Source organism: Gopherus evgoodei, chromosome 7 (genome assembly GCF_007399415.2).
Source record: "Gopherus evgoodei ecotype Sinaloan lineage chromosome 7, rGopEvg1_v1.p, whole genome shotgun sequence".
Lineage (NCBI taxonomy): Eukaryota > Metazoa > Chordata > Testudines > Testudinidae > Gopherus > Gopherus evgoodei.
This window is the reverse complement of record NC_044328.1, coordinates 88,867,483-88,895,403: the sequence shown is the minus strand read 5'-3', so window position 1 is coordinate 88,895,403 and position 27,921 is coordinate 88,867,483. Positions and strand designations below refer to the sequence as shown.

At 47.3% G+C, this 27,921-nt stretch overlaps 2 protein-coding genes across 6 annotated transcripts in view; one reads left to right on the top strand and one right to left on the bottom strand.

Annotated features, from left to right (window-relative positions):
- CENPP (centromere protein P) overlaps positions 1 to 23,241 on the top strand; it is a 308,525-nt gene extending 285,284 nt beyond the window's left edge. For both annotated transcript variants that reach the window (XM_030571078.1, XM_030571079.1), the window contains exons 7-9: positions 14,113 to 14,192; positions 21,629 to 21,720; positions 23,099 to 23,241. In XM_030571078.1, coding sequence (XP_030426938.1) covers positions 14,113 to 14,192; positions 21,629 to 21,720; positions 23,099 to 23,220 — 294 coding nt within the window. In that variant the 3' untranslated portion in view covers positions 23,221 to 23,241. The remainder of the gene's footprint in view (positions 1 to 14,112; positions 14,193 to 21,628; positions 21,721 to 23,098) is intronic.
- A 33-nt stretch (positions 23,242 to 23,274) lies between these two features.
- Positions 23,275 to 27,921, bottom strand: part of IPPK (inositol-pentakisphosphate 2-kinase) — a 101,556-nt gene continuing 96,909 nt past the window's right edge. For all 4 annotated transcript variants that reach the window (XM_030571067.1, XM_030571069.1, XM_030571071.1 and 1 more), the window contains one exon: positions 23,275 to 27,177. In XM_030571067.1, the coding sequence (XP_030426927.1) occupies positions 26,952 to 27,177 (226 nt within the window). In that variant the 3' untranslated portion in view covers positions 23,275 to 26,951. The remainder of the gene's footprint in view (positions 27,178 to 27,921) is intronic.

Here is a 27,921-nt window from a genome sequence, read left to right as displayed (position 1 = left end):
GGAATAATGCGCCAGTTTATTATCTCAAATATCAGAGGGTAGCCGTGTTAGTCTGGATCTGTAAAAGCAACAAAGAATCCTGTGGCACCTTATAGACTAACAGACGTTTTGGAGCATGAGCTTTCGTGGGTGAATACCCACTTCCTCAGATGCATGCATCTGAGGAAGTGGGTATTCACCCACGAAAGCTCATGCTCCAAAACGTCTGTTAGTCTATAAGGTGCCACAGGATTCTTTGTTGCTTTTATCTCAAATAGTTATTCAGATACTTCAATTTAAACACACTTGATTAGATAAACCAGTAAAATAATAATAACTAACTACAAAGAGAGAGATTTTAAGTGAGTACAACTAATGAGGCATAAAAGTCGGATGTGGTTGTAAAATATTTACTAATGCCTAACAAACTCTATTACATTCAAGAAAAGTTTTTCACCACATGCACCAGCAGATTACTGGCCAAACTCCCAGATCAGGAACCATCTCCCAGAGTCCAATGACTGCTTCCTTTGTCTCTTCAGGCATAGTGAATGTAATAGGCAGGGAGAGGGAGGTGGGGTGCCTTGGGATGTTTTTCCCTCCTTTTTATAGTTTCTGTCCCCCTCTTGAAAAACATTTCCAGCTGAGAACCAGGATCCAAAAAGAGTCTATATGGCAGGATATTCCCTACTGATGTTTTCAGCTGTTTGAATTCCCTTTGCCTTTCCTTCCTGCTTAATGACTTTGTTTACAGCTTTAATGAAAATTAAGCAGAGCACACATTTCTTTATTTAGAACAGAATTGTTTACCAACTTTTGTTTGGGCAGGGCTGTGGGTTTTAGAACATGTGTTAATTTTATAACTTCACATAGTGTTGCCACACATATTTTATCAGGACACTATTGACCAGTAAATTTTCAAATGACAACTTAGGAGGCATACTTTGTTCAAAGATTATTACAATAGTGTATAAGGTGTGAATACAGGGGTGTAGTCTGTCACAATGTGTTAACTACTTATACTAAACAATCTCTCCCACTTTGTATTTACCTGAGACACTGAGTACCTTGCCCAGACTTGAAGAAGAGCAGTGTAGCTCAAAAGCTGGTCTCTTTCACCAACAGAAGTTGGTCCAATTAAAGAGAACACTTCTGCCACCTTGTATCTCTAATATCCTGGGACCAATATGGCCACAGCAACATTGCTAACAACTCTTTCTGTAGCCAGTAAAGGAGCTGCATAGCTTTGTCCCACCCACTTATCAGTTTGTTACATCCTTTTTCCTTTGTCACATCCTACTGTCTTCTCTCTCTCTGCTCCTCCCATGGTAGTATTCTTCCCCTGCTTGAGATGCTGCATCTTTTCCCACCTTAGCCTTACTTTTACAGCTTTTCATGCACCTTCTTCTTTCTCTTCATATGGTATACTGCCACAACCGAGAGCAATGGAGATGCTCAAGCTATTGCACCCTCAGTATAAACTAGAGGGAACTGGACAAGATTTGGTACTCCTCATTTTGGTCCACCAGGTCCCAGATTTTTTAATCTTCTAAACTTGCTGGAAAGCCTGTCTTTTTTCTCTCTAAAGGCTGTTGAGCATAGCATGGGTGAGGTGGATATATTTATGGACAGTCCTTCCCTTCTGTTGTGGTTTTAATTTACAAGATAGGCACCCAGACTACAGAATGGATGCCCATTATTATGTTTTAGACATCTGAAGAAATAAATACTTGACTAAAAGCATGCTTTTATTTTTCTTTGCGTGATGGTCCCTATTGTATTCCACTGAGGATTTACACATGCACACAATGCGTTCAGAGCCAGGGAATCTGAAGGTAGTGTCAGTTCGTCAGCGCATGCACCATGCTGGCCTCATGGTTTCATCTGAGGTGATAAAGGGTGGGGCAGACCAACATGTCTCCCAGTTCCTTCTCACCACTGCATGGTCTGGGTTGGAACTATTAGTGTCCTCTTGCATCTGATGCACCTTGAAAAGTTTTATATAGTTAGTTTTACAGTATTTTGCTTGTTTTTACTGCTTTACATAGATTTTAGGAGTAGAATTGGGACTTTGGGAGTTTGTTTCCCTGAAAACACCCTCTCCTTTCTGGCTCCTTACCACATATGGGTACTGAACTATGCCAAAGTCCCCAGGCTTTAAAATCTGTGCCTCCTGCCTGTGTTCCTTCTCGGTCAATGATGGACATCAGTGCTGTCTCCACTGCTTGGGAGAAGCCAACATTACACCCAGATGCAGTATCTGCCAGTCCTTCCCCAGCCATATCCAAGAAGATCAGGCTCTCTCCTCTGGAAGCACCTCATGGAAGTTGCCATGTGACATCTGGACCCACGTCAGGGAACCTCCCCTGAACATCAGCCTGAGACCACCAAGAGTGCACCTCTGCCTACGGTTTCCTAATCTGGCACCAGCAGTACCACCTCTTTGGAGCCCATGCTGGTGGGTAAGGAAGCATACACGTAAGCATAGTAGTAAGTCTTCCTCCAAACCTAAGAAGAGGGATGCTCCTTCCATGATTTCCAGTCATGGGGAGGAAGCACACTCTATAAAGTGCACAAACACAAGAAGAGGCCACACAAACCTCCAACTCTGCTGGTACCAGGTACCAAACCGCATACACCATCAACATTGCCACCCCAGAAAGTACAAGATTCGTGCACTCTAGGAAAGACCACCAATCTGATTCTGGTTCCAGGTACAAAGTACCCTTAAAACCAGGGAGCTAGGGAAAAGTGCCAGATCCCCAGGAAGTGTTTGCCCTGGGAGAGCTGAGGTCTCCACATTTTCAGGGACCTTCCACTTCTTGGGAGAGGATATCTGGCACTCAGGACATGCCACAGATGAGGCACGCCTCATCCCCTGCACCAACTGTCTACACACTTCAACCAGCTCTGATGGTACCACCAATGGAACCGATGTCCAAGTTTTCATCCTCACAGGAATCGAATGAAGGGCAGGGACTGCTCATCCCCTACTGCCACTACGAGTACCCAAAGAGGCCAGCTATGTCATGGCAATATCTTCCAGTCCTGCAGCCATGGAGTCACTGGTCCCCCCACCATGTGGCCCACTGCAGCACCTCCAGGTCCATCATGTTGGCCCTATTGGGGAGCCAGGCCCCAATACCCCACCTTCAGAACCCACCCATTCCATGAGGGAAACTTCACCTATCTCTCCATCTCAAGCACCTTCAAGTAGATGCTTGGAGCCGATGATGAAAGAAGAGCCACTCAGTCGAGTTCTGATGGTACCACTGGAGCAGATTCCCATCATCCTCACCAGATGTGGCAGCAACTTTAGCGTCCTCCTCTCCCCCAAATGACTTCCACCAGTTCCAGGAGATACAGAGTGGCAAGAGAGCTTCCCCTGGAGGAGATTCAGGACACTGGGTATAAGCTCCTGGACAGCCTTCACTCATCAACGCCGGGTAGAGATGCTCTGCCAGTCAATGATGCTGTCCTCAAGCCAGCTAGAATAGTTTGGCAATGGCATACAGCAGTCATATGTATGCTTATCCCCAAGAGTTCAGAAAAATGCTTCTACATACCAGCTAAGGGGGTCTGAGCTTCTTTTCTCACACAACCCCTCTCCTCCAATTCACTTGTGGTCCGGGAGCAAAGGAACAGTCCAGACAACACCACCCATACTCCACTCCATCTGATAAGGAGGGCAAGCATTGGATATTTGGGGTCACAAGGTCTTTTCCTCAGCCAGCCTTCAGTTCAGGATTTCAAATGATCAGGCATTACTTGCCAGATATTATTTCCCAAATTACAGCAAACTGGAGGAATTTGTTGAAAAAATTGCCACAGCAAGACCAGGCCCACTTCCAGGGAATCTTAGAGGAAGGGAAACTGGTGTCAAGGACATCGCTTCAATCAGCTGTCAATGTGGCAGATATTTCATCTTGCTCTATGGCTATGGGCATAGTTCTGTCATGGGAATTGTGGCTCCATGCCCCTGGTTTCTCCAGGGAAGTACAAAATACCATTGAAGACCTCCCTTTCAATGTATCAGAGCTTTTAAACCAGAAAACGGATGATTCCCTCCACACTCTCAAGGATGCAAGAGCTACACCTCATTCCTTGGATATTTACACACCTGTGCAAAAGTAGCAAAGAATCCTGTGGCACCTTATAGACTAACAGACGTTTTGGAGCATGAGATTTCGTGGGTGAATACCCACTTCGTCAGATGCATGTATTCACCCACGAAAGCTCATGCTCCAAAACGTCTGTTAGTCTATAAGATGCCACAGGATTCTTTGCTGCCTTTACAGATCCAGACTAACACGCCTACCCCTCTGAGACTTGACACTGTGCAAAAGTGTAAATTCTACTCCTTGCCATCCATACAACATTACAGGACATCCCAGATTTTACATCAGATGCCTTACAAACCACCATGGAAGCATCAGAAGATTCAAAGATCTCACCCTCTGGGTCCACCTTCACAGCCTTCCTCTTCCCACATGCAGCTTTCACAGAAAAGGTATTTCTTAGAAACTCTAGAGAACTGTCAACCACCTTGCCTACTGCCATACAACCATCCCACCCCCCTTGGGGGACATCTAGCACTCTTTTTTCCAGCTTGAAGTTGCAATAGCAACAGACAAATGGGTGCTAAATGTCATCCACCATGTCTGTATGGTTGAGTTCAGCATGCTACCTCACCCACAGGTCCCCCCACCATGTCTCCTCTGGGACCACTTTCATGCCAGCATTCTCACTCAAGAGGAGAACTCCTTACTACAAAGAGGAGTGATAGAGCAGTTTCTCCAGAATATCAAGGGATGGGGTTCTATTCAGCTTACTTCCTGATACCCAAAAAGAAAGGCGGATGGAGGCCAATTCTGGACCTCTACATTCTCAGTCACTTCATCTGCAAGTCCAAATTTTGTATGGTCACATTAGCAACGATCATCCTGTCATTACAAGAAGGCAAGTGGTTTACAGCTCTTGCTATGCAAGATGCCTGCTTTCACAAGGACGTTCATCTGGGCCACACATGGTTCCTGAGGTTCACAATCAGCTCACATCATTTTCGTACAAGGTTCTTCCATTTGGACTCAGTGCTGGTCCCCAAGTCTTCATCAGGGTTTTCTCCGTCGTGGCTGCTTACATCAGGCACGATGGGGTCCTTGTACTCCCATAATTTGACAACTGGCTCCTGGTGGCACAATCCAGATGCGAAGCCCAAGCTTCAACTTCTATGTTAGATGGTCACCTTTCTTCCGTTGGAATCAGCATCAACATCAAAAAATCAACCTTGGAACCGACACAATCGCTAGACTTCAGAGGGGCCTCCATCCACTCGGTCATAGCACAAGAGCCTACCTACTGTGGGACAGGTTCTAGGCTCTGCAAGAACTCAAACTACATAATCAACAATCCATCTGTCCCAGTCAGGACTTGACTATCCCTCCTTGGCCATGTGGCCCCATCACGTACGTCTCCATCTTCGCTGCATTCAGATGTGGCTCCAGATGGTTCACTCACCCAAACCTCATGCTGACAGTCCCTCCCCCCTGGGTGCTCTTTTCCCTTCACTGATGGATGGACCCATGCCAGGTCTGTGTAGGGGTTCTCCCATTCTCCCCTCCTCGCTGGACAAGACAGTCATCACCAACGCATTACTTGTAGGCTGGGGAAAGCACATGGGCAAATTACATGGTGGAGGGAACATGGACTCCAGAATGTGTGATGCAGTAGGGACTGTCTGTGTGGGGAGTGGGAGAGCAGGGGAGGACTTTAGGGGATGGACGATGCCAGGGCCTGTAACCTGAGCTAGGTAAGGGAGGGGAAAGGTCAACACCTTTGCCCGGGAAGGGGTCAAAGGAAGGGAGTGGCAGGAGGGAAGCAGTTTGAGTTTGGGCTTGGGGCTGTGTGGGCGGAATTCAGGGTTTCCTAGCTAGGATCCAAGCACCCTGAAAGCCCAGAAGGACTCGGTGAAGGGGTCCTGACTGTGCCTGCAAGCTCTGCTGTAACCTGTGTTCCTGTTGTCCACTAAACCTTCTGTTTTACTGGCTGGCTGAGAGTCACTGTGGGTCCCAGGAAGAGGGGTGCAGGGCCGGACTCCCCACACTCCATGACAACTGGTGGCAGCGGCGGGAGATACTGCACCCCGTAGACGGCGCTTCCTGCAGTAAGTGACTGGGGAGCAGTAAAACGAAGGGGTGATTAACCCCTGGGAGTGTGTGCCCAGTGAGAAGGACTTTGCAGTAACAGGGTCCCCCGGGGGATTGCAGCGAGCGGTCCCAGGGGCGGCGGAGTCTACAGCTCGACCCTAGCAGAGAGGTGGTGACCTCACGAAGGGCTGGTGCACTAGGGGTCCCCTGGAAACCGTGGGGAGCGGCTAGCACCCCGGCCTGTGAGTGGCCAGCAGGAAGATGTATGCCAAGCGGCGCAAGTGTGACCTGCTGGAGCTATGCAAGCAGAGGGGGTTACGCCCGGGGAGACGCACCAAGGACCAGCTGATTGCCCAGCTGGAGCAGGGAGATCGCATGAATGAACAGAGCCCTGTCTCTGAGGGAAGCAGCCGAGCAGATGCAGCGCAGGCACCAGTGTCTGTCCCCGCTGGGAGTGGTCAGCCGGCGGACGAGGGCTTCCCAAGACCCCCCCTTCCTAGGCGTAGGGGAAGGGCGGGGAGGAGCCCAGTGTATACCGAGGGCACCGTGACATCCCCGGCCAGCAGGGGATCCGCCCAGCGAAGCTCACCCCCCAGCAGGGGATCCTCCCGGCAACGCTCGGCATCTGTGGAGCGGAGGCGGCTGGAATATGAAAGGGAGCTGAGACGGGAAGAGCTCGAGTTAAAGAGGCGAGAGCTGGAGGAGAAGGCGAAACAGCATAAACATGAGGAGAACCAGCGTAAACATGAGGAGACCCAGCGTGAGTGGGAGAAGGAGAAACAGCGTAAACATGAGCTGGAGCTGGCCCAGCTGAGGAGCAGTGAGGCCCCGGCTGCGGTGAGTGAGGGGGGACCCAAGCCTACAAAGAGCTTTGATAAGCACTTGCTGCCCTGGCGTAAGGAGGGGGAGGACATAGATACCTTCCTGACGGCCTTTGAGCATGCCTGCGAGCTGCACAGGGTTGACCCTGCAGACAGGATCGCAGTTCTCACCCCCTTACTGGACTCCACAGCCGTGGAGGTGTACAGCCGACTGAAAGGGGTGGAGGCAGAGGGCTACGAACTGTTCAAACGGGCCCTGCTCCGCGAGTTTGGGCTGACTCCTGAGATGTACCGGAAAAAGTTCCGGAGCCAGCGTAAAACCCGTGAGGTCACATACCTACAACTGGTCAACCAGGCGCAGGGGTATGCCCGCAAGTGGACAGTTGGGGCCCAAACTAAAGAGGACCTGCTTGACCTATTCATACTGGAGCACCTGTACGAGCAGTGCCTGTCCGACCTGAGGCTGTGGTTGATGGACCAGAAGCTGGAGAACCTGCAGCATGCAGGCCAGCTGGCCGACCAATTTGTGGACAGTCGGGCAGGGGATGGCAGGGAGGAGTCTCGAAGGAGCAGGCCTGCCTCAACGCAGAGAGAGAGTCATCATGGGATCTCCCAAAGGGGGCCTATGGAGAACCCCCCCAAAAGGGGAACATCCAGCGGCAGGTCCCTCCGACCCACTCAAGGGGACCCACGAGATATGGGCTGCTATTGCTGTGGCCAACGAGGTCACATACGGGCCCAGTGCCCCAAGCTCAGGGACAGACCAAACAGACCCAACCCGCAGAGGGTGGACTGGGTAAAAACCCAATCGGAGGAGGGGCTACATTCCCAGGAAAGGGGGGTTGGCAACATACCACCTGTGGATGCTCCAGGTTCCGGGTTTTTGGTTTACCGGGTGGGCGCGGGGCTGCCCCTCCGGAAAGAGTGCATTGTTTCCCTGGAAGTGGATGGGAGGAAGGTCAATGGGTACTGGGACACGGGCGCAGAGGTGACGCTGGCCCGGCCCGAGGTGGTGGCCTCAGATCGGATGGTGCCCGACACCTACCTGACCCTGATGGGCATGGGCGGGACCCCATTCAAGGTACCCGTGGCAAGGGTACACCTGAAATGGGGGGCCAAGGAGGGCCCCAAGGATGTGGGGGTACACCAATATTTGCCCACTGACGTGTTAATGGGAGGGGACCTTGACGACTGGCCTAGTAACACCCAGAGTGCCCTGGTCGTGACTCGTAGTCAGAGTCGGCAAAGGGCACTGCTCCCCGACAACGGGGAAGGTACTCGACCCGAGGTGCAGGACCCTAACCCAGGGAGCGGGGAATGCCCAGGGGCACGGTTCAGAGAGGCTGCAGCCTCAGACCCAGCCAGCAAGAGAGAGCCGGTCCCCATCCCTGTCCCAACTGCTGAGTTCCAGGCCGAGTTGCAGAAAGATCCCTCCTTGCGCAAGCACAGGGACCGGGCTGACCTTAGTGCGGTACAGACCATGAGGAGAGGTTGCAAGGAAATGTTCCTGTGGGAGAAGGGGTTCCTGTACCGAGAATGGGCTCCCCCAGGGGAAGTAGAGTCATGGGGGATCAGGAGGCAGCTGGTGGTTCCCCAGAAGTTCCGTCACAAGCTGTTGTACCTGGCCCATGACATCCCTCTCGCATGGCACCAGGGAATCCGGCGCACCAGGCAGAGGCTGCTACAGAACTTTTACTGGCCTGGGGTCTTTACCCATGTCCGACAATACTGCCAATCCTGTGACCCCTGCCAGAGGGTGGGGAAGGCCCGGGACAAGAGGAAAGCGGCTTTGAGGCCTTTACCCATCATAGAAGAACCTTTCCAGAAGGTGGCCATGGACATAGTGGGACCCCTCAGCAAGATGACCCGGTCAGGGAAGAAATACATCCTGGTGGTGGTGGATTTTGCCACTCGCTAACCCGAGGCGGTGGCCTTGTCCTCTATTGAAGCAGACACAGTGGCAGATGCGCTGCTGACAATTTTCAGCCGGGTGGGGTTCCCCAAGGAGGTCTTAACGGACCAGGGGTCCAACTTCATGTCGGCCCTGCTCCGGTCCTTATGGCATAAATGTGGGGTCCAGCACAACTGGGCCTCAGCGTATCACCCCCAGTCCAACGGGCTGGTAGAAAGGTTCAACGGGACGCTGAAGATGATGCTAAAAACATTTATGAACCAGCACCCGCAAGATTGGGACAAGTACTTACCTAACCTGCTGTTTGCGTACAGGGAGGTACCCCAGGAATCTACCGGGTTTTCACCTTTTGAACTGTTGTATGGAAGGCGGGTGAGGGGGCCCCTAGACCTGATGAGGGACGAATGGGAGGGGAAGGCCGCTCCCGAGGGAGAGTCAGTGGTGGAGTATGTCCTGACCTTCCGGGAAAGACTGGCCGAGCTCATGGGCCTGGCCAGGGAGAATCTGGCCCGAGCCCAGACGAGGCAGAAGGTCTGGTATGACCGCACAGCACGAGCCCGTACCTTCGCCACCGGGGATCAGGTGATGGTTCTCATCCCCGTGAGGAGAAACAAACTCCAGGCCGCCTGGGAAGGGCCCTTCAAGGTTATCAAGCAACTGAATGAGGTAAACTATGTGGTGGAGCTGTCAAACCGGGCACATCACCGTCGGGTGTACCATGTGAACATGATGAAACCATACTATGACAGGGGGAATGTGGTGTTGGCCGTGTGTGGACATTGGGAGGGGCAGGGAGATGACTCCTTAGTAGATCTATTCCCTGGGACAAAAGCTGGTTCCCCCCTGGAGGTGATTCCCCTCTCTGATCAACTGACCCTGGGCCAGCACGCTGAGATCAGAGGGGTGCTGCATCTGTACCGACAGCTGTTTTCCAACCAGCCTGGACGCACTAATTTGACTGTCCACCGGGTGGAGACCGGGTCACATGCCCCTATAAGATGCTCCCCTTTTCGGGTCACTGGTAAAACTGCCCAGGATCTTGAAAGAGAGGTCAGGGACATGCTGGCTTTGGGGGTGATCCAGCCGTCTTCCAGCCCTTGGGCCTCGCCAGTGGTGCTAGTCCCCAAGAAGGATGGGTCAGTCCGGTACTGTGTGGACTATCGAAAGCTCAGTGCCATCACCGTATCTGATGCCTACCCTATGCCCGGGCCTGACGAGCTCCTAGACAAGCTGGGAGGTGCTCGGTACCTCACCACTATGGATCTTACCAAAGGCTACTGGCAAGTGCCGCTGGATGCAGATGCCAGGCTGAAATCAGCCTTTATCACCCCTCTGGGGCTCTATGAGTTTCTGATCCTGCCCTTCGGCCTCAAGGGAGCGCCGGCCACCTTCCAGCGCCTGGTGGATCAGCTACTGAGGGGGATGGAGAGTTTTGCCGTGGCGTATATTGACGACATCTGCGTCTTCAGCCAGACCTGGGAGGACCACATATCCCAGGTTAAACAAGTCCTAGACCGACTCCGAAAGGCAGGGTTAACAGTAAAGGCTGAGAAGTGCAAGGTGGGGATGGCTGAAGTATCTTACCTGGGCCATCGGGTGGGGAGCGGCTGCCTGAAGCCGGAACCAGCCAAGGTGGAGGTGATCAGAGACTGGCCTGCTCCCCAAACCAAAAAGCAGGTCCAGGCCTTTATTGGGATGGCGGGGTACTATCGAAAGTTCGTGCCCCACTTTAGTGCCATAGCCGGCCCCATCACTGAACTGTGCAAAAAGGGGAAGCCAGACAAGGTGATCTGGACTGAGCAGTGCCAGGAGGCTTTCCGGGCGCTGAAGGAGGCTCTGGTTAGTGGCCCAGTTCTGGCAAACCCAGATTTTGACAAACCCTTTATGGTGTTCACTGATGCCTCAGACACGGGACTGGGGGCAGTGTTAATGCAGGAGGATGAAAAGGGGGAGAGACACCCCATCGTGTACCTGAGTAAGAAGCTGCTACCCCGGGAACAAAGCTACGCGGCCATCGAGAAGGAATGCCTGGCCATGGTGTGGGCCCTTAAGAAGCTAGAGCAATATCTCTTTGGGCGACACTTCACCGTGTACACCAACCACTCTCCCCTGACCTGGCTGCACCAGATGAAAGGAGCCAACGCCAAGCTCCTGAGGTGGAGCCTGCTCCTGCAGGACTATGACATGGACGTGGTCCATGTGAAGGGAAGTGCCAACCTGACAGCGGATGCGTTGTCCCGGAGAGGGGGCCCTGAACTTCCCCAGGTCACTGGGCAGAGTGACCCCGCTCAGTTCAGTCTCGAAGGGGGGAGAGATGTGATGCAGTAGGGACTGTCTGTGTGGGGAGTGGGAGAGCAGGGGAGGACTTTAGGGGATGGACGATGCCAGGGCCTGTAACCTGAGCTAGGTAAGGGAGGGGAAAGGTCAACACCTTTGCCCAGGAAGGGGTCAAAGGAAGGGAGTGGCAGGAGGGAAGCAGTTTGAGTTTGGGCTTGGGGCTGTGTGGGCGGAATTCAGGGTATCCTAGCTAGGATCCAAGCACCCTGAAAGCCCAGAAGGACTCGGTGAAGGGGTCCTGACTGTGCCTGGAAGCTCTGCTGTAACCTGTGTTCCTGTTGTCCACTAAACCTTCTGTTTTACTGGCTGGCTGAGAGTCACTGTGGGTCCCAGGAAGAGGGGTGCACGGCCGGACTCCCCACACTCCGTGACAGAATGCACATCGACATTCTGGAACTGCATGCTGTAAGAAAGGCATGCCAAGTATTTCTCCCATTCACCCATTCTCATCACGTTTTATAATGTTGGACAACGTCGCCACCACTGTTTGCTTCATCAACAAACAAGGGGTCACAAACTCAATCGTTCTATGTTTAGAAGCAATCAGCCTCTGGAATTGGTGCATCATGCACCATATCCTCTTATCTACAGCATATCTCCCGGGGATTCAGAATGTGATTGCAGACTTGCTGATCAGGCAGTTTGTGATTGATCACGAGTGGGAACTCCACGATTCCATGGTGCGTGACATCTTTGACCAGTGTGGGAATCTGACTAGAGACCTCTTTGCCTCCCCTATCAACTGAAAATGCAGCACATGCTGCTCCAGTGGGTGGTCTCCACTCTCAAGTTGATGAGTACTCCACAAGATCAGATGAGATAGAGCAAGAGAGTCATCCTGATCGCCTCTGGTTTCCCAACCTCCTTTGTATGTCCGCCCATCCCAACCTTCCCCAATCTACTGACACAACACGATACCAAGATCAGACATCCCAATCCACTAGCGCTTCACTTCAAAGCATGGTATTTGGATGGGCATCTTCTTTAGAATGAGTGTGTTCTTCAGAAATGCAAAACATCCTCTCCAGCAGCAGGAAAGAATCCACTAGGTGTTATTACTGGGCCAAGTGGAAATGCTTCACCTTCTGAGCCCAATAAAAGGGACTTTCCCTGAGAAGCAGTGGGGATTCCTCTCCTCCTGGGCCTACTGCCTGTCATTGAAGACATCAGGTCTCTCCCTCAACTCTCTCAAGATCCACCTAGTGATAATTAGTGCCTTCCACCCCCTTGTGGAAGGACATTCTGTCTTTATACACCTATTGACTGCAAGATTTTGAAAAGACCTCATCAGAACCTTCCCACCCATACAACCCATCACTCCCCACTGGGACCTCAGCCTAGTTCTATCTGTACTAATGAAACGGCCCTTCGAACCACTGACATCATGCTTTATAGTCTTCCTTTCCACAACGGCCACCTTCCTTATTGCTGTCACTTTGGTGAGACAGGTCGGTGAACTTGGGGCCATGATGGGTTTCTCCTTTCACAACTTTCCAAACAGATAGTCTCCTTGTGCCTGCATCCCAAATTTTTGCTAAAGGTTATCTCCCAGTTTCATGTTAATCATTCCATTCACTTTGTTTCCTTCCCAAAGCTGCACAACTCTGAAGAAGGACGACTCCTCCACTCCCTCGATGGGACAAGACCAATCAGGAAATCCCCCAGACTGTTTGTTAGAATAGCTGAAATAATTAAATGTCAAGCACTCTCCATACACAGAGTCTCCAAGTGGATTTCAGGGTGCATTACACTCTCTCAATTATCTGGTCTGCCTCCACACTCTGGGTGTGGATCCATTTGATGAGAGCTCAGACTTCGAATATGGCCTCCTTCCATGATGTACCACTCTAGGACAGGTAGAGCAGCTACAAGGAGATCAGTGCACACCATTGCTACACATTATGCCTTGGTGTAGGACTCAGCGGCAGCTGCCTTCTTCAGTGCAGCTGTCCTTTGCTTAACCCTTCCATCTTCATCCTTGCATCCTCTTCTGACTTAGATACTGCTTGTTAATCACCCTCAGTGGAATAAAATAGGGACCATCCTTGAAGAAGAGGAGGAGGTTACTTACCTATAACAGAGGTTCTTAAAGATATGTAGTTCCTATCTGTATTCTACTTCCTGCCTTCTTCCTCCTCTGCACAGATCTGTTGGATTTGCAGTGGAAAAGGAACTACAGAGGCCCTTTATCACCTCGGATGAAACCATGAAGCCTGCGTGGACTAATGGACACTACTTTCGAATTCTCTGGCTCCAGACATATGGTGCAGGGGTGTAAACCCTCAATGGAATACAGATAGGGACCGCACATCACGAAGAACCTCTAGTTAAAGATAATAACCTCCTCTTTTAAGTGCAAATTTAGTCTGACTCTGGAGTGTTACCAAGCTTCCCCACAATTTTAAGATGTTTTGATGTCAAGGAGAGAAATAGCTTCCAGTTTTAGCCCGTCATTCTAGAAGAGAAATTCTGTTATTTACATTTTATTGTGTTGACACTCAATACTTAATTTAAAATGTAAGAAAAGATGAAACATTAACACGTTTAATAAACAAATGATGTGAGTAACCAACAACTAAATTAATACATTTTGTTGAGTTTTCATTCTTTTGGAGAATCACTACTGGAAAAAAAAAAGCTGTGATGGACATGCCACAATGCTAAAAAACTGAGTATATTAATGAAGGTTTTGTTTTTTACATTTAATATACATTTTGCTCTTACATACATCTGATTTTGTCTAAACATTGTTAGAGCTTTGCAATACACTTCAGTATAAATTTAGCACGTTTTATAGTCTTTGTCTTTAATAGTTCTTAAGATCAATCGTAACTGGAAAAAACATATTCTGAAGCCAGTTTGTGTAGTTACCACCTTTACTACATGGTTATATTCTTATTTCCCTTTTTATTAACAGGCCAAATATCCTGATATTGTAACACTTCCTGAAGGACCGTCTGGAGATTACCTGGTTATAAGGAGCCCTGAACTTTCTGGGTAAGACAATTTCAAGATGTTTATTAACATCTGTATTTAAAAAGAATTGAACAAAACCTGAAATTTGAGTTAATGGTCTCTAGAGCTGGAGATAAATCCAGCAATAGCTATTTTTCAGTTTCACCTTTACACACTGAAAGGTAGTTTAATCTCAGAATTACACTGTTTATTTTATAAAGAAAAGTCACCTATTTCTCTAGTGTATACCATGGGGGTTGTGTGATGCTTTTCATAGATGCAGCACATACAAAAATCTTGGGAGACAAGAAGCAAATAGCATATGGTGCAAGTTATTTTACTGTGGCCTTTCTGGGAATGACAACTAAATGTTGCTAATTTTATAGAGCCCTTTAAAAAAATATGCAGCATAAAAGAGATAGACAGAGATGGTGGGAGGCTCCAGTAGAATTTTAGATATTGAATTACATTTTAAATAAGTAATACTAGTATTAGACTTCATCATAATCAGTTATAGTTGAAAACATCTCTTTTGCAATGTATTCCATTACAAATATTGTTTGTGAACCAGGGGCTGAATCCTGCTCATCTCATTGATGACAGTAATTCAATTTAGTCAGTGGAGCCATGTCAGTAAGGTGAGCAGGAATTTGGCCCAAAATCTGTACATTTAAGAGCCCTAAGAGTCAAGGGCTAAGGAAGCAGTTTCAAATCTCTTTGTAGCCCAAGTTCAAAGTTGGATTCAGTGCTGGGTAAAATCTAAGGTGTTCTTCTAAGATCTTAGCTCAAGACACTGGAAATTTCATAATACCTGCTCTTGTAACATTTCTAATGATCTGGTCCAAAATTCCTGCAAGGCTGATTGCATCAATCCAAAACCAGGAAGTAGGTATCTTCCACTATGGGACTGACCCACAAACAAACCCAAAATGAAAGGTTTGGGACCTTAGGATTCAAATAAAAAACATGTCCCTGCCACACATTATACCTTAAATTGGAAGTGTCTCAAATTAGAGGTTGCAGGTTTGTTCCATCTTCATTCTCTCTCGTGATACCCTGCCACAGTTGTGGCCAGGAGAGATCCTGAGGCTAGATCCCTATCGATATAACAGACAGCAGCAGTTGGCAGGAATTCTCCACGAGAGCCTGGGATTCAGCAATGTCTTCCTGACCCTGGTCTGAGTGGTCCAGATTTGCCAATTTTCAATGTCATGCTGCAGGGCCTGTTGTTTCACCTCATGCACAAACAGTTAGGAGGGTCTGAGGTACAGGGTGAGGTGTGGGGTTATCAGTATTTCATATGTGCTGTTGCTCAGTAGGAGGGTAAGCTGCTTGAATTACATTTTGCTTTTGTAATAGTGAATAATTGATAGGGTCCTCAGAGGATGTGTGTGTGTTTTATTTCTAATGCAAAAGAAAGAAATAATGGTCACTAAGATTATATGAAGCAGTTTTTCCCTCAGTTTATGAAAGTGATAAGGCATTAATTTGCTAACTTATACAGGGAAATCGGAACTACACAAAGTTGGAGGTGATCATTTCCCCTGTCCTCCAATCTTTCTCATTATACTACATTTAGATTTACCCAATCTTCTTTATTAGTTACTCCTGGGGGAATTCTGTGCCAAAAAAAAGACGGTTACTCACCTTTGTAACTGTTGTTCTTCGAGATGTGCTGCTCATATCCATTCTAGTTAGGTATGTGCGCGTGCTGCGTGCACGATTGTCGGAAGATTTTTACCCAAGCAACACTCGTAGGTCAGCTGAGGCACCCCCTTGAGTGGCGCCCTTATGGCACCGGATATATGCCACTGCCGACCTAGCGCTTCCTCAGTCCCTTATTGCCAGCTACTCCGACAGAGGGGAAGGAGGGCAGGTTTGAATGGATATGAGCAACACATCTCGACGAACAACAGTTACAAATGTGAGTAACTGCCTTTTCGTCTTTGAGTGCTTGCTCATATTGATTCCAATTAGGTGACTCTCAAGCCTTATCTAGGCGGTGGGGTCAGAGTGAGATGTCACAGAGTGAAGGACCGCTAAAGCAAATGCAGCATCACTCCTGGACTGCTGCACTATCGCATAGTGGGAAGTTAAGGTATGTACTAATAACCAAGTTGCTGCCTTACAGATCTCCTGTATGGGCACATGAGCCAGGAAGGCAGAGAATGAAGCTTGAGCCCGGGTAGAATGGGCATTAAGATGCATAGTTGGGACACTAGCCAAGTCAGAGCACGCACGGATGCATGATGTAATCCAGGATGAGATGCACTGTGTGGAGGCCGGGAGGCCCTTCATCCGGTCTGCCACAGCTACGAACAGCTGGGTCGTCGTCCTAAAAAGGTTTCGTTCATTTGATGTAAAAGGCGAGGATCCTGCAAACATCTAAGGAATGCAGCTGTTCTTGTCAAGAAGCATGTGGCTTTGGGTAGAAGACAGGAAGGAAGATGTCTTGGTTTATATGGAAGTCAGACACCACCTTAGGAAGGAAGGCAGGGTGTGGTCACAGCTGTACCTTGTCCTTATGAAACACCATATACAGTGGGTCTGACATGAGGGCTCAAAGCTCCAACACATGTCTTGCCTAAACAGTTTTTCAGGAGAGGTACAGGAGCGAGCAAATGGACATCGGCTCAAACGGGGCACCCATGAGTCTGGATAGGACCAGGTTGAGGTCCCACGTAGGGGTCGGACGCCGAATTTGCGGGTACAGACATTCCAATCCCTTGAGGAACCTGCTGACCAGAGGATTGGAGAAAACCAAGTGCCCATTTTCACCTGGGTGGAAGACTGAAATCGCTGCTAGGTGTACTCTGATGGATGAAATCACCAGGCCTTCCTGTTTCAAGGACAAGAGGTAGTCTAAGATGGTAGGTAGTGGTACCTCCAGAGGCACAGTATTGCTCCGGGCACACCAGCAGGAGAAACGCTTCCACTTGGCCAGATACGTGGACCTAGTAGAGGGCTTTCTGCTATCCAAGAGTACATGCTGCACTGAGCAGGAGCAACATAGCTCAGATTGAGTTAGCCATGCAACATCCATGCTGTGAGATGGAGGAATTGCAGGTCCGGATGACACAGTCAGCCGTGCTCTTGAGTGATCAGGTCCGGCCACAATGGGAGGGGAATTGGTGTGGTCACCTACAGATCAAGGAGAGTGTGTACCAATTGCCTGGGCCACACCGGGGCAATCAAGATTAAGTAAGTGGGCCTTGTCTCTGCACAATTTGAGAAGGACCTTGTGGACTAACGGGAATGGAGGAAAGGCATAGAACAGGTGGTCTTTCCATGGCACCAGGAAGGCATCCGATAGGGAGCCCGGGGAGCACCCCTGGAAAGAGCAGAACATCTGACACTTCCAATTCTCGCAAGAGGCAAAAAGGTCTATGTGGGGAAACCCCACTTCCGGAAAACTGAATGGATAACGTCCGGGCAAATTGACCACTCGTGAGCCAGAAAGGACCTGCTGAGGCGATCTGCCATGGTGTTTTGCACCCTCAGGAGAAACACCACCACAAGGTCGAGCAAGTGGGCTATGCAGAATTCCCACAGGTATAGGACCCAGCAGTCTGACATTATGCGGGACCATGCAGGGACAAAATAGGAGAGCCGGTTGGTAAAGATTGCGGAAGGATCCTGTAAAGAGACTGGTGCTCCACCCTCGGGTGCACCTTCAAAAGTTTGTTTGGGCCCCACCGATGGTTTGAGGGGGCCCTGATTCTGGCCTGAGGACCAGATTGCCTCCTCCTACCACCCCAGCCATGTCTTCTAGAGAAGTCCTGTCTCAGCTGGGGGTTAGGGTAGGTGCGCTGCAGTTGGGGTCGGAAGGGCCTACATTGCGTCACGAGGGTATGCATGCCCAGTGAGCACATGATGGCCCGGTTATCCTTCAGACACTAGAACTGAGTCAGTTTTGTCTGAAAATAGCCCTGGCCATCAAAGGACAGGTCTTGAATCATTTGCTGCAGCTCCAGTGGGAGACCAGACACCAGCAGCCACGAAATGTGGCACATAACTATGCTCAAGGCTAGAGTCCTAGCCGCCGAGTCTGCCACATCTATTGAGGCCTGCAAGGATGTCCTGGCTACTTTCTTGCCCTCCTGCAGCAAGACATCCAACTCTTTCCTGGACTCCTAAGGAACCATCTCTGGAAACTTCCACATCAAGTTCCAGGTATAATTATAACAACTCAAGAGGGCCTGCTGGCTAGCCACCCTGAGTTGTAGGCTGCCAGTAGAGTAGATCTTGCGCCCAAATAAATCCAAGCATCTAGTTGTCCTTGGATTTAGAGGTGGGAGCTTGTTGACCGTGTCTTTCCCTCTCATTAACGGACTGTACAATGAGGGAGCACGGTTGGGGGTGAATGTATAAGTACTCATAGTCTTTGGAGGGGACCAAGTACTTCCTCTCCACCCCCTTGGCAATGGGAGGAATAGACGCTGAAGACTGCCAGATTGTATTGGAATTAGCCTGGATGATCCGAATAAATGGCAAGGCTACCCGTGTGAGGGTATCAGCAGATAAAATGTCCACCACCGGATCCTCAACCTCCACCACCTCCTCCACCTGGTGGTTCATATTTTGTGCCACTCTGCGAAGTAAGTCTTGGTGCACAGGGAGGTCTATAGGTGGTGGGCCAGAGGAGGATGTGCCTCCCACCACTTCATCAGGCGAAGATGAGGATACGTCCAGGACTAATGGGTCCTGGCAAGTCATGCTGTGGGGGGGTCTAGCTGCTCTAGGTCTGCCATGCTAAGGGCATGGGCCTGAGCTGAGGGTAGGGCCATCACTTCCGATCCCCAGGGTCGCCCAGAGGATTCAGGGGGCCTGAGGCAAAGCGGGGGAGCTGTGGCGCTTGTACTCACCTGGCAGTGGTCCCAGTCTTCAGCAGCAGGGAGCCCTTCAGCAGCACTGAAGGGCCCCTCGCTGCCAAAATGCCATCCGAAGACCCAGTCCTCCACCGGGCCAGGGCTCACGGGGCCCCTGAGGGGCCTGGGTCAAATTGCCCCACTTGCCCCCCTCCCGGTGGTCCTGCTGATCCCCAGGGAGCGGGGGGCACGAATGACAGTGGTCTCCGGGACCCAGGGTTCTGAGTGGGCAGAGCAAGAAGCCCCCAATGAGATGCCCTGGGCCTGATGGTATGCCCAAGGGGTCCAAAAGGACCATTGTGGGGGTTCCTGAGCAGGATCCTGCCCTTCGTCGTCCCACTGGCTGGCACCATCCACGTCTTGGTCATGGACATTATAGTCACTCTCTGCTTGAGACAATGAGTTGGGGGCGGGACGGCCAAGGTGGAGCCGATTGCTCATGCTGGGTTGCACTGTCCTGTGTTGTTGGCCCATGCCATGGAGATGGAGATTGGCGCCACGGTCTCGAGTGGTATTGCAACCTGAACCAGGACCGACGGTCGTATCGGTGCCGGGAGGCAGATCTGGACCCCAGTGAAGATCTATGGCTGGAGCGGGGCCGGGAATGACTCCGAGTAGATCAGCACCGGGATCGGCGCTGGACCGGTAACGACTGTACCAGGAAGAAGATCTTCGTGAGACAGAGCGGCGCTGCGAGTGCGACCAGTGCTGAGAGATGGTGATTGGTGCCGGGACTGCAAGTGATGCCATGGACGAGACCAGCGCCTGGATTGGGACCTAGATCGGTGCCGACCCATCTCACTCTGAGATGGAGGGCGCATCATGGCTTCCCTTTCAAGGGAACAACCCGCACCAGTGGTACCAAAGGTTGTGACGGTGCCAGCTCGGTGAGTGCAATCAGCTCGCGAGCAGTAGAGAAAGTCTCCGAGGTGGAAGGCAGGCCAAGCTCGACCACGGTACGCACCGGGGAGCTTATGTGCATTGGACTCAATGGCACTTGTGGTGTCGGAGTTGGAGCCTTCACAGGGCAGTCTAGCGCAGGACGCTGCTCCAAGGGGGGCCCAGGCAGTGCCAGGGACTGTACAGGAGCAGCAGGTTGCATGTGCTGCCTCTTGGATCCTGGAGACAGCAAGCGGTGCCGCGCTGGTAGCGGTGCCGGAGCCGGGTTGTTCCAGTGCCGGAGGTGCGCTTCAGACTCTCAGCATGGGGGCCAAGGACAAAGTGCTGCTTCCATGAGGAGCTGCTTCAAACAAAAGTCCCACTCCTTTTTTGTCCAAAGCTTGAATGCCTTACAAATGCGGCACTTATCTGATTGATGTGATTCCCCCAGGCACTTCAGACAGGCGTCATGGGGGTCTCCCATAGGCATCAGCCTGAGGCAGGCCAAGCACAGTCTGAAACCTGGAGACCTAGGTATGAGCCCAGGTACCAGGGAGGGAAGGGTAGAAATCCCTTACCTCCAATTACTATATACACTAACTACTATCAACTACAACTAGAAATTGCTGACAACTACTTTATAACAACTATCTACAGGTATAAACGAGCTAAGTGATAGGGAAGTGGCGATCAAAGCCGTGCTCCACAGTTCCAACGACCGTCACAGGTGGCAAGAAGGAACTGAGGGGGTGCTTGGTTGGCAGGGGCTAGGGTAAAAATCTTCCAATGATCGTGCACACACCTAAGTAAGTGGAATCGATATGTGCAGAATTTTTAGTTCTTGCTCATATTTTATTTGTCAAAATAACATCAGTTTCAATTATTTTGGTAATTTATTTCAAAATATGTCAGCAACTATGCCTGTTACAATACAAACTATGAAAAATGATCATTGACAAATAGATTCCTTACTAGGCACATAAATACAGAACTTTGAGTAATGCATTTAAACTACAGTACATAACCGTATTTCCCACCCACCCCCCAGAAACAGTGCAAAGGTTTGGGGGAGTCGGGGTAACAGAGGAGCTGAGAGAGGGGGGAGGAGTCTGGAAGTGAACCTGGAGGGTGGTTGGGTAAAGTATGGAACAGGGTTTTTTGAGAGGGTGGGCGCAACTGTTAGGGAGCTGCCTCCATACAGACCCTGGCTGACCCCTAGCCTTTCCCATTCAGTCAGGCACATCTGCCCCTGTTCCCATGTATCTCTGCACCCCTCCCCCTGACACCCACTCAGCCACCCTCCTGTGTCCCCCCATACCCCCTGCACTCATGTGTGTCTGTACTCCCACTCAGCCAGCCCCATCTGGCCCTGTGCCTCCACTCCCATTCAGCCCCTGCCCCAATCTGTCCTCTTCTACTAGCCCTTATGAACCCATCTGTGACACCACCACCCCCAGTAGCCCCATGCTGTTTGTCCCCCTCTATCCTAACTTGGCACTGCCTTCAGGAAGGCAGCCTCTTCCCTTCCCTATTGCAGCTGGAGATGGCCCAGAAGCAGCTGCTCTGTTCCAGCACACCACAGTGGCCCCTGGTGGCCAAAGATGTAACTGCAGCAACTTTCAACTTATTTTCTGCAGGAAAAATATTATGCATTGAAGAAAACTTTAGCATAGAAAAATACAAGCTACTTTTGTGCATTATTATTAAATAAAGGTGCTTCCCAATATACAGGTTTGAGTTAATGATTGTTTGGAAAATATATGTGGATGAGGAAGGGAGAGTTACACCTATCCTGGATCTTCTGCCTCGAATACCAGTGCAAGGTAATGTGTCTGTAGTATATTTTAAAGGTGTTTTCCCATTAGTAACTTTAAATAGTTTGTGTCCTGGACTCACAGTATGTCATACTTTGCTCATGCTCTGATTTGTGATGTGTGGCAGATCTAGCAGAACCTATTTTGACTGGTATTGTAGGAATGGCTGCAGACATGAAAGCGCTGGCATTTCATTAGACCAGTGTGTCAGTTTCAAAAATATTCCTATCATCCTAATAGGCATAAACCTATGTCTACTAAGTGTTCCCTGTTTTAAAAATGTGCTTGGTATGTAATGGTAATGCTTTTTTAAAATAATGACCACTCAGGCAAAGAACAACTGTTGTTAACCTAGAATCTGAACATTTCACCCCTGACCCCTTCAAAAAAAATTCTTGTCAACACTCAATGTTTTGAGGGGGTCATCTTGCTGTGCTGCTTTAACTTGTCCAACACGTAACAAACTTTGGGCTTTTTAATTAGTTTTGCTCTCTCATACCAAATTTAAGTTAGAAAAAAAATATAGGATCCCCTGACAAGTTTAGTGGCATTATTGTATATTGCAGGGTATGGTGGAAATGTCAGTCAAAGAGAAGCAGCCTATTTTCCCTGCTACCTATTTTATGTGCCACTGGAATCTGTCTCATTGGAGACACGTTCCAAAAACATTTGATGGTTCTGCTTTGTGTTTATAAATCTAACTGCCTTTGACTGTTTTATAATGTGTTACAGTACTTCCTCCTCTGCCTCAATTGTACATAGTTCATATTTCCAAATTGACTGATCTTAAGCAAGTAGAAGCTATCTGAAATCTGTTTGATGGCAGCACATTTGGTAGAGGAAAGGTTTGTGATAGTTGTCCAAAAACCACACTACTACTTTATCAGGCTCTGTAGGGGTGTCTAGGAAGCTTGAGGAGATGCTGCAGCTTCCACAAGCTATGTTTATTCTGTTAAAACAAATTGCTTTATCAGTACGAATTAATGAAACATGAAAATTATTCAGATACGGCCCCTTACTGAAAAGCAAGAAGTTCAGAATCCCTTTTCCTTGTAAAGGTATTAACCAAACAATTTTTAGTTTACCTTCTAAAATTTGAGAATAACCAGTCTGTTTTTCTAAACATCAGGATTATGTATCCAGTTGTGTACATTAGTCTAACAGATTAAGCAAAGGCTTCAAACCCCTTTGCCACTTAACCTAATCATTTGAATAAGTGTGGAACTTGTTCCTAACTCAAGCTGCATGGCAGAGGTGTTAAATAATTCCAGTCACTTTTTCCTAAAAAGGCACATGAGCCCAGTACCATCTTCTTAGCTAGGTTTTATGCCCACGACATTTGCTGGAGTTAGGACTTACTTGTATTTAATCTTTTCTTTTCTTGCAGCTGTGCAAGATAAGCAAGCAGCTGTTGAAAATGGACCCCAGTGCTTCAGAAATATGCTCCTTTTGCTGGGGATTGAGGCCTCCATTGAAAGTCTGATCAAATCAGTTGGCATGAAGAAATGAATACCCCTTACAAAACTTATAACTAGTAAAATTTGGAAATTTTTAATTATGATATTGAGTTACGCAGTCTATAATTTTATTGAATATAAACATTAAGTTATTTTCCATTTAAAAACCATACCCATAAAACATGCTATCTGTACAATTATGGCACGTTATATATAAATTGTCATGACATGAAAAATAAATACAGCAATTTAAATACAAAAATGCCAAATAAAATAATTACAGAGTGAATTTCATCATAAATTTAAATTTCTGAATTAATGTACCAGAGTGGTTCTTCTGTCCTTAACATTTTCTAGAACAGGTTACAGGAACACGTGCTGTCAAATTCAAGTCAATAAAAAGTGGACATTTCATTTCACAGCTCTATACAAAAAGTACAGTGATTTTAAAACAGAACAGTGACACTGAAAGCAGAATAAAGTTGTATTTAAATATTTCTTCTACTCAGTTAAGATAGAAGTACAGAAATAAATGACCAATACAGCCAAATTTAAATTTGTGAAGAACAGTCAGGTGGTTAGAAATCAATTTCGTGAATGGTAGTGAAACAGTACAGCTGCTGCTGCTTCTGTAATGTGGCTGTAGAATAGACTTTACTACTTTCACAAAGTGTTGCACTTTTATTACTGTTTATCATGGTTTGGTTTGGTTTGAAAGCTTGCACCATCACTGAGGCGTATTGTCAACTTGGTACTTTACACATTGCATTCTATAAACAAATATGAAGCAGTTTCAAGACATTTCTTGCAACCTCATTATGCTCATCAGATATTTTAGTATTAGCTCACTTATAAATGTCTAGCATTTCTGAAAGGGGGAAAGAAAACAGTCAATTTTGCACTGGCACTTTAAAAGTACTGCAATAGCCAGCCAGTTTCCATATAGTAAAGTGACCACCTCATTTTACTTTTGGAGTCCTCTAAAAACATTGGGAAAGCATGGCAGGCAAGCTCAAAATTAATCCCTAGTTCCTTAAAAATGGTGTACTTGCATATATGTTTGGAGTAAATATTTTTCTGGGCTCAGGGGGCCAAAAAGGCTATCATATGTAAACTGAGAACTCTTGCTAAGTAGTTTCAATGAAGAGTCCTTCTGCAAACTCTAGTGCATGATTCTGTAAGTATGCATACACAACTACGATCTGGCGTACATTTTGATGGAGCAAGTAGTGTACACACATTTACATGCACACACAAAGCAGAGTAAGGCTGGTAGATCTTGGATTAGACCTTCCTGTTTTAAAACAGTAAGCTTGTCAGTCATTACCAGAAAATATCAATCATCTATTTGGTCACTCAGTCTGTTCTGGCAAGGAATAAATGAACTGAAGCACCAGTCTGAGTGGCTTGATTCAGTCTTCCTACCCCCACAGAACGAGCATGCGGCTGAGCAAGAGTAGGCATTAAATGCTGCCAGACTGCAGTTTATTTCAAATTTCTTCTTATTCAAACATAGAAAAAGTTCTTTTGGAGTTCTGCTGCTAAGCAGGCAGAACTAACTAATACTACTACGGCCATTTCACTATTTTTGTGTAATCTTGAATCTTGTGCCAGCGAGTTTCCTCTTTAAAATACATATGGCAGCAAACTACAGTTAGATGCTTCCTGCATGCACACTGAACTATGGTGTGTACATACACCAAGAGTGGAAAATTACAGCATAAACCTGACCACAGTAAGTTTTTTTTCTTGCTGTAGATAACTCTTCATCTTTTTGACTAAAAATGACCAGCCCCTTTGAATTAAATGTGACTTATCTTTTAATTCTCTGCTCAGAGGGTGGTATTATTAAAACACTGCAGCTAACCACACAGCAGACTGCAATAAATCAACAACTAAGTCAGACTGCTGTGGATATAACAAGTCTAATCTAAAGAGCAAACAGCTGCACCCCAGAAAGGCACATTACTAACTGGTGGTAGGTTTAGTGGATCAAGGTAACATGGTTCACTTCTAAGTGTTAGGCAATACTGCTGTATAAATAAGTTCTCATTAGGAATATCACCACTCTGGGCCCAATTGTCCAACGGACCATGGTCTCACAGAACTGTACATTGGGTCCTGCCAATGAACATGGCGCTATTTTTTACGAAAGCCAGTACTCTGAAGAAGTTCAAATAAAATGCAATGAAACAAAGGGCATTAGAGTCAAGCTCCCAGTATAAATCTACTGTTCTATGTTATAAGGAGAGGTAAGTCCTTGTTAAGACAACCTCCATATTTTCAAACTTATTACTACTACATACCTACTGTATACAGATAGCAGCATTTCAAGATGGGCTTGAACAACATCTCCTTGTACATTCTCAGGGTATGAGAGCCCCAAAGAAATGCAAAGAAAGCTTTTCAACAGCTAAGAGAACCTGTAGTTTATTATACCACAATACCCACATTTCTTAATAGTTTAATCCCACTGTTTTTGATCTAGTTGAACCTGTTTCACTTTTAAACTTCACAAGAATCAGGGAATAGCACCTCATCCACACAAATCATCTCCAGCTTGGCAGATGTGTTTAACTTGTTACCACACAAACTAAAGCCACTGCTAAATGTTGGTATAAAGTTAACTGACACCCACCATCAAGCAAAAGTCACAACCTACGATTACAATGAACTTTACAAGATAAAGCAGATACCATCTGTCAACCCTTTTCTCAAGAAAATGTCATTGCAGTCACAGCTTGATTCAAGAACAGCCTTTGCTAGCTGCTGTTTAATGCACAAAAAAAGTTGACACACATCTGATTTAAGTCCAGAATCACATGGACAATAATTGAGTATACAATTCCTATAGCTAAAGTTGAATTAGGAAAGAGCTCGTTCCTGATTCACTGATTTGGCAGGACTAGCTCAGTGTGGACCACTCGATCAAAGCCTGATATGTTCAACCAGCGAATAATTAAAAATCAAGGCTGCTTCCCTAGTAAAATTCCTAACCCTTATCCCTTATTTTGTGAATTTCTACTTACATGTATACAAATCCTTACAGAAAGCTTTTTCAGACTGATCACAACACTTTGGGAAGCAGAGTCTGAAGTTCTCAATTTCACTCACTCTGCTTAAAATAGATTTGCACTAACACGCAAGCTCTACCTAGCCAGCACCAAAGAGCAATTATACAATTCAGTAGTGTGTTTTGTTTTCTAAACATTAAATTACATGGGCAGCAATTTATTTTGTATTAAGTTTAGTGCATTTTTAATGTGCTCAGTGCGGCTTAATTTTGAAATTGGTTTTATTAACGTGGGGGTGGGGGTTGCTTTTGGTTTAAAATATTGAGTGTTAAAATGCACAAGGTGCAAGGCCATCCTGTAATTCTCATGTTTATGAGCAGGCTTTCTGCATTAGTGCAATGTATCTGGAAGTTCCTGACTCTGCACTGAAGAATAAATGAGAATTAATCCAGAACATTTCATTTGGTGCTTCACATAGTAGTCATTCAATTTTAAGAACATGGACTTAAACCTCAAGTTGATTTGTCATGTTGTTGCAGGGTATGGCACACATCTGTTCTGTAATATTGAATACATTCCTTCAGATTAAGTTAATATATTGGAAGGTGTTTCTTTAGTACTATGCCCTATCTTTGAAAGGCATACCCATTAAAATATATTCCTTAAAGCAAAAACATTCACAGCTGAAAAATGCACTGAACGTAATAGAAAATCAACATAACTACATTTCATTAACCCTTCACTTTCAACCATAACCTTAAGGAAACAGTTACACTTTATGGAGAACTAATGTGCAGTCTTCATTCTCCTTGAACAGATTTGACATCACTGGATCATCTTTGGCCTGTACATTCTTCAAATAATAGTTTACTATCTTGCCATCAAGTTTGTACTGATGTGGAATGCTTTCATATGGCTTAAGATCTAGGTCCAGGACAGAAACGGAAAAGGTGAATCTGGATTTGGATGCCAGAACAACAGGCCTTTGAGCAGAGCTGAAAAAGAAGACCAATGGAATGTTGCAAGACAATTTGTTTAAAGCAAACAGACCACTTATGCTCTTAGTGGAAATTCAAAGCCCAGTGCCTATCTAAGGCTTTATCACAAATAACTCTGCTTTACATGTAAAGATCACATGCAGTACATTGCCAGTGTCTCCACATTTATTAGGCATTATAAACTAGAAAACTGGGACTTCAGCTGATGTAGCTTTTAAAAGCAGCCACGGTTCATTCTTAACTCAGGTTTAGTTTTTCCAGTCCAAAATGATGTGGGAGCAGAAATGAACAAACCATTTATTTACACATGTCAATCCTTTTTCTGTTAGTTTCCACACCAATTTAAACCAAACCTCCCTAAATTGCTCTATCACTAACACTGCTAAATGAAATAATCTCAACTGGCAGTTTTGGCAATAAGAGCTACTTGTATAAATGCAAAGTTTGTCAGAAGTACTGCACTGAACTTCTACAGCTAGAAACAACCATCACCTGCACAGACATAATGGGAGGCAGGTAGTGTTAATGCCATTTCACAAATATCCTTTTTATATACTAAACTGAAGTAATAGCCGCCTCTTCCTCTTACTTTGTTCAACTTATTGTCCTGGCCTGAGTGAATAAAATTGCCTTCTGCCTGTCAGAACTAGCATTCAGGTGTTATGAATACATCTTAAAACAATATTAGAAAATAACTCCCTGAAGTGACCTACGAATCTAAGTAAAAGGTTTGGAAGGGAG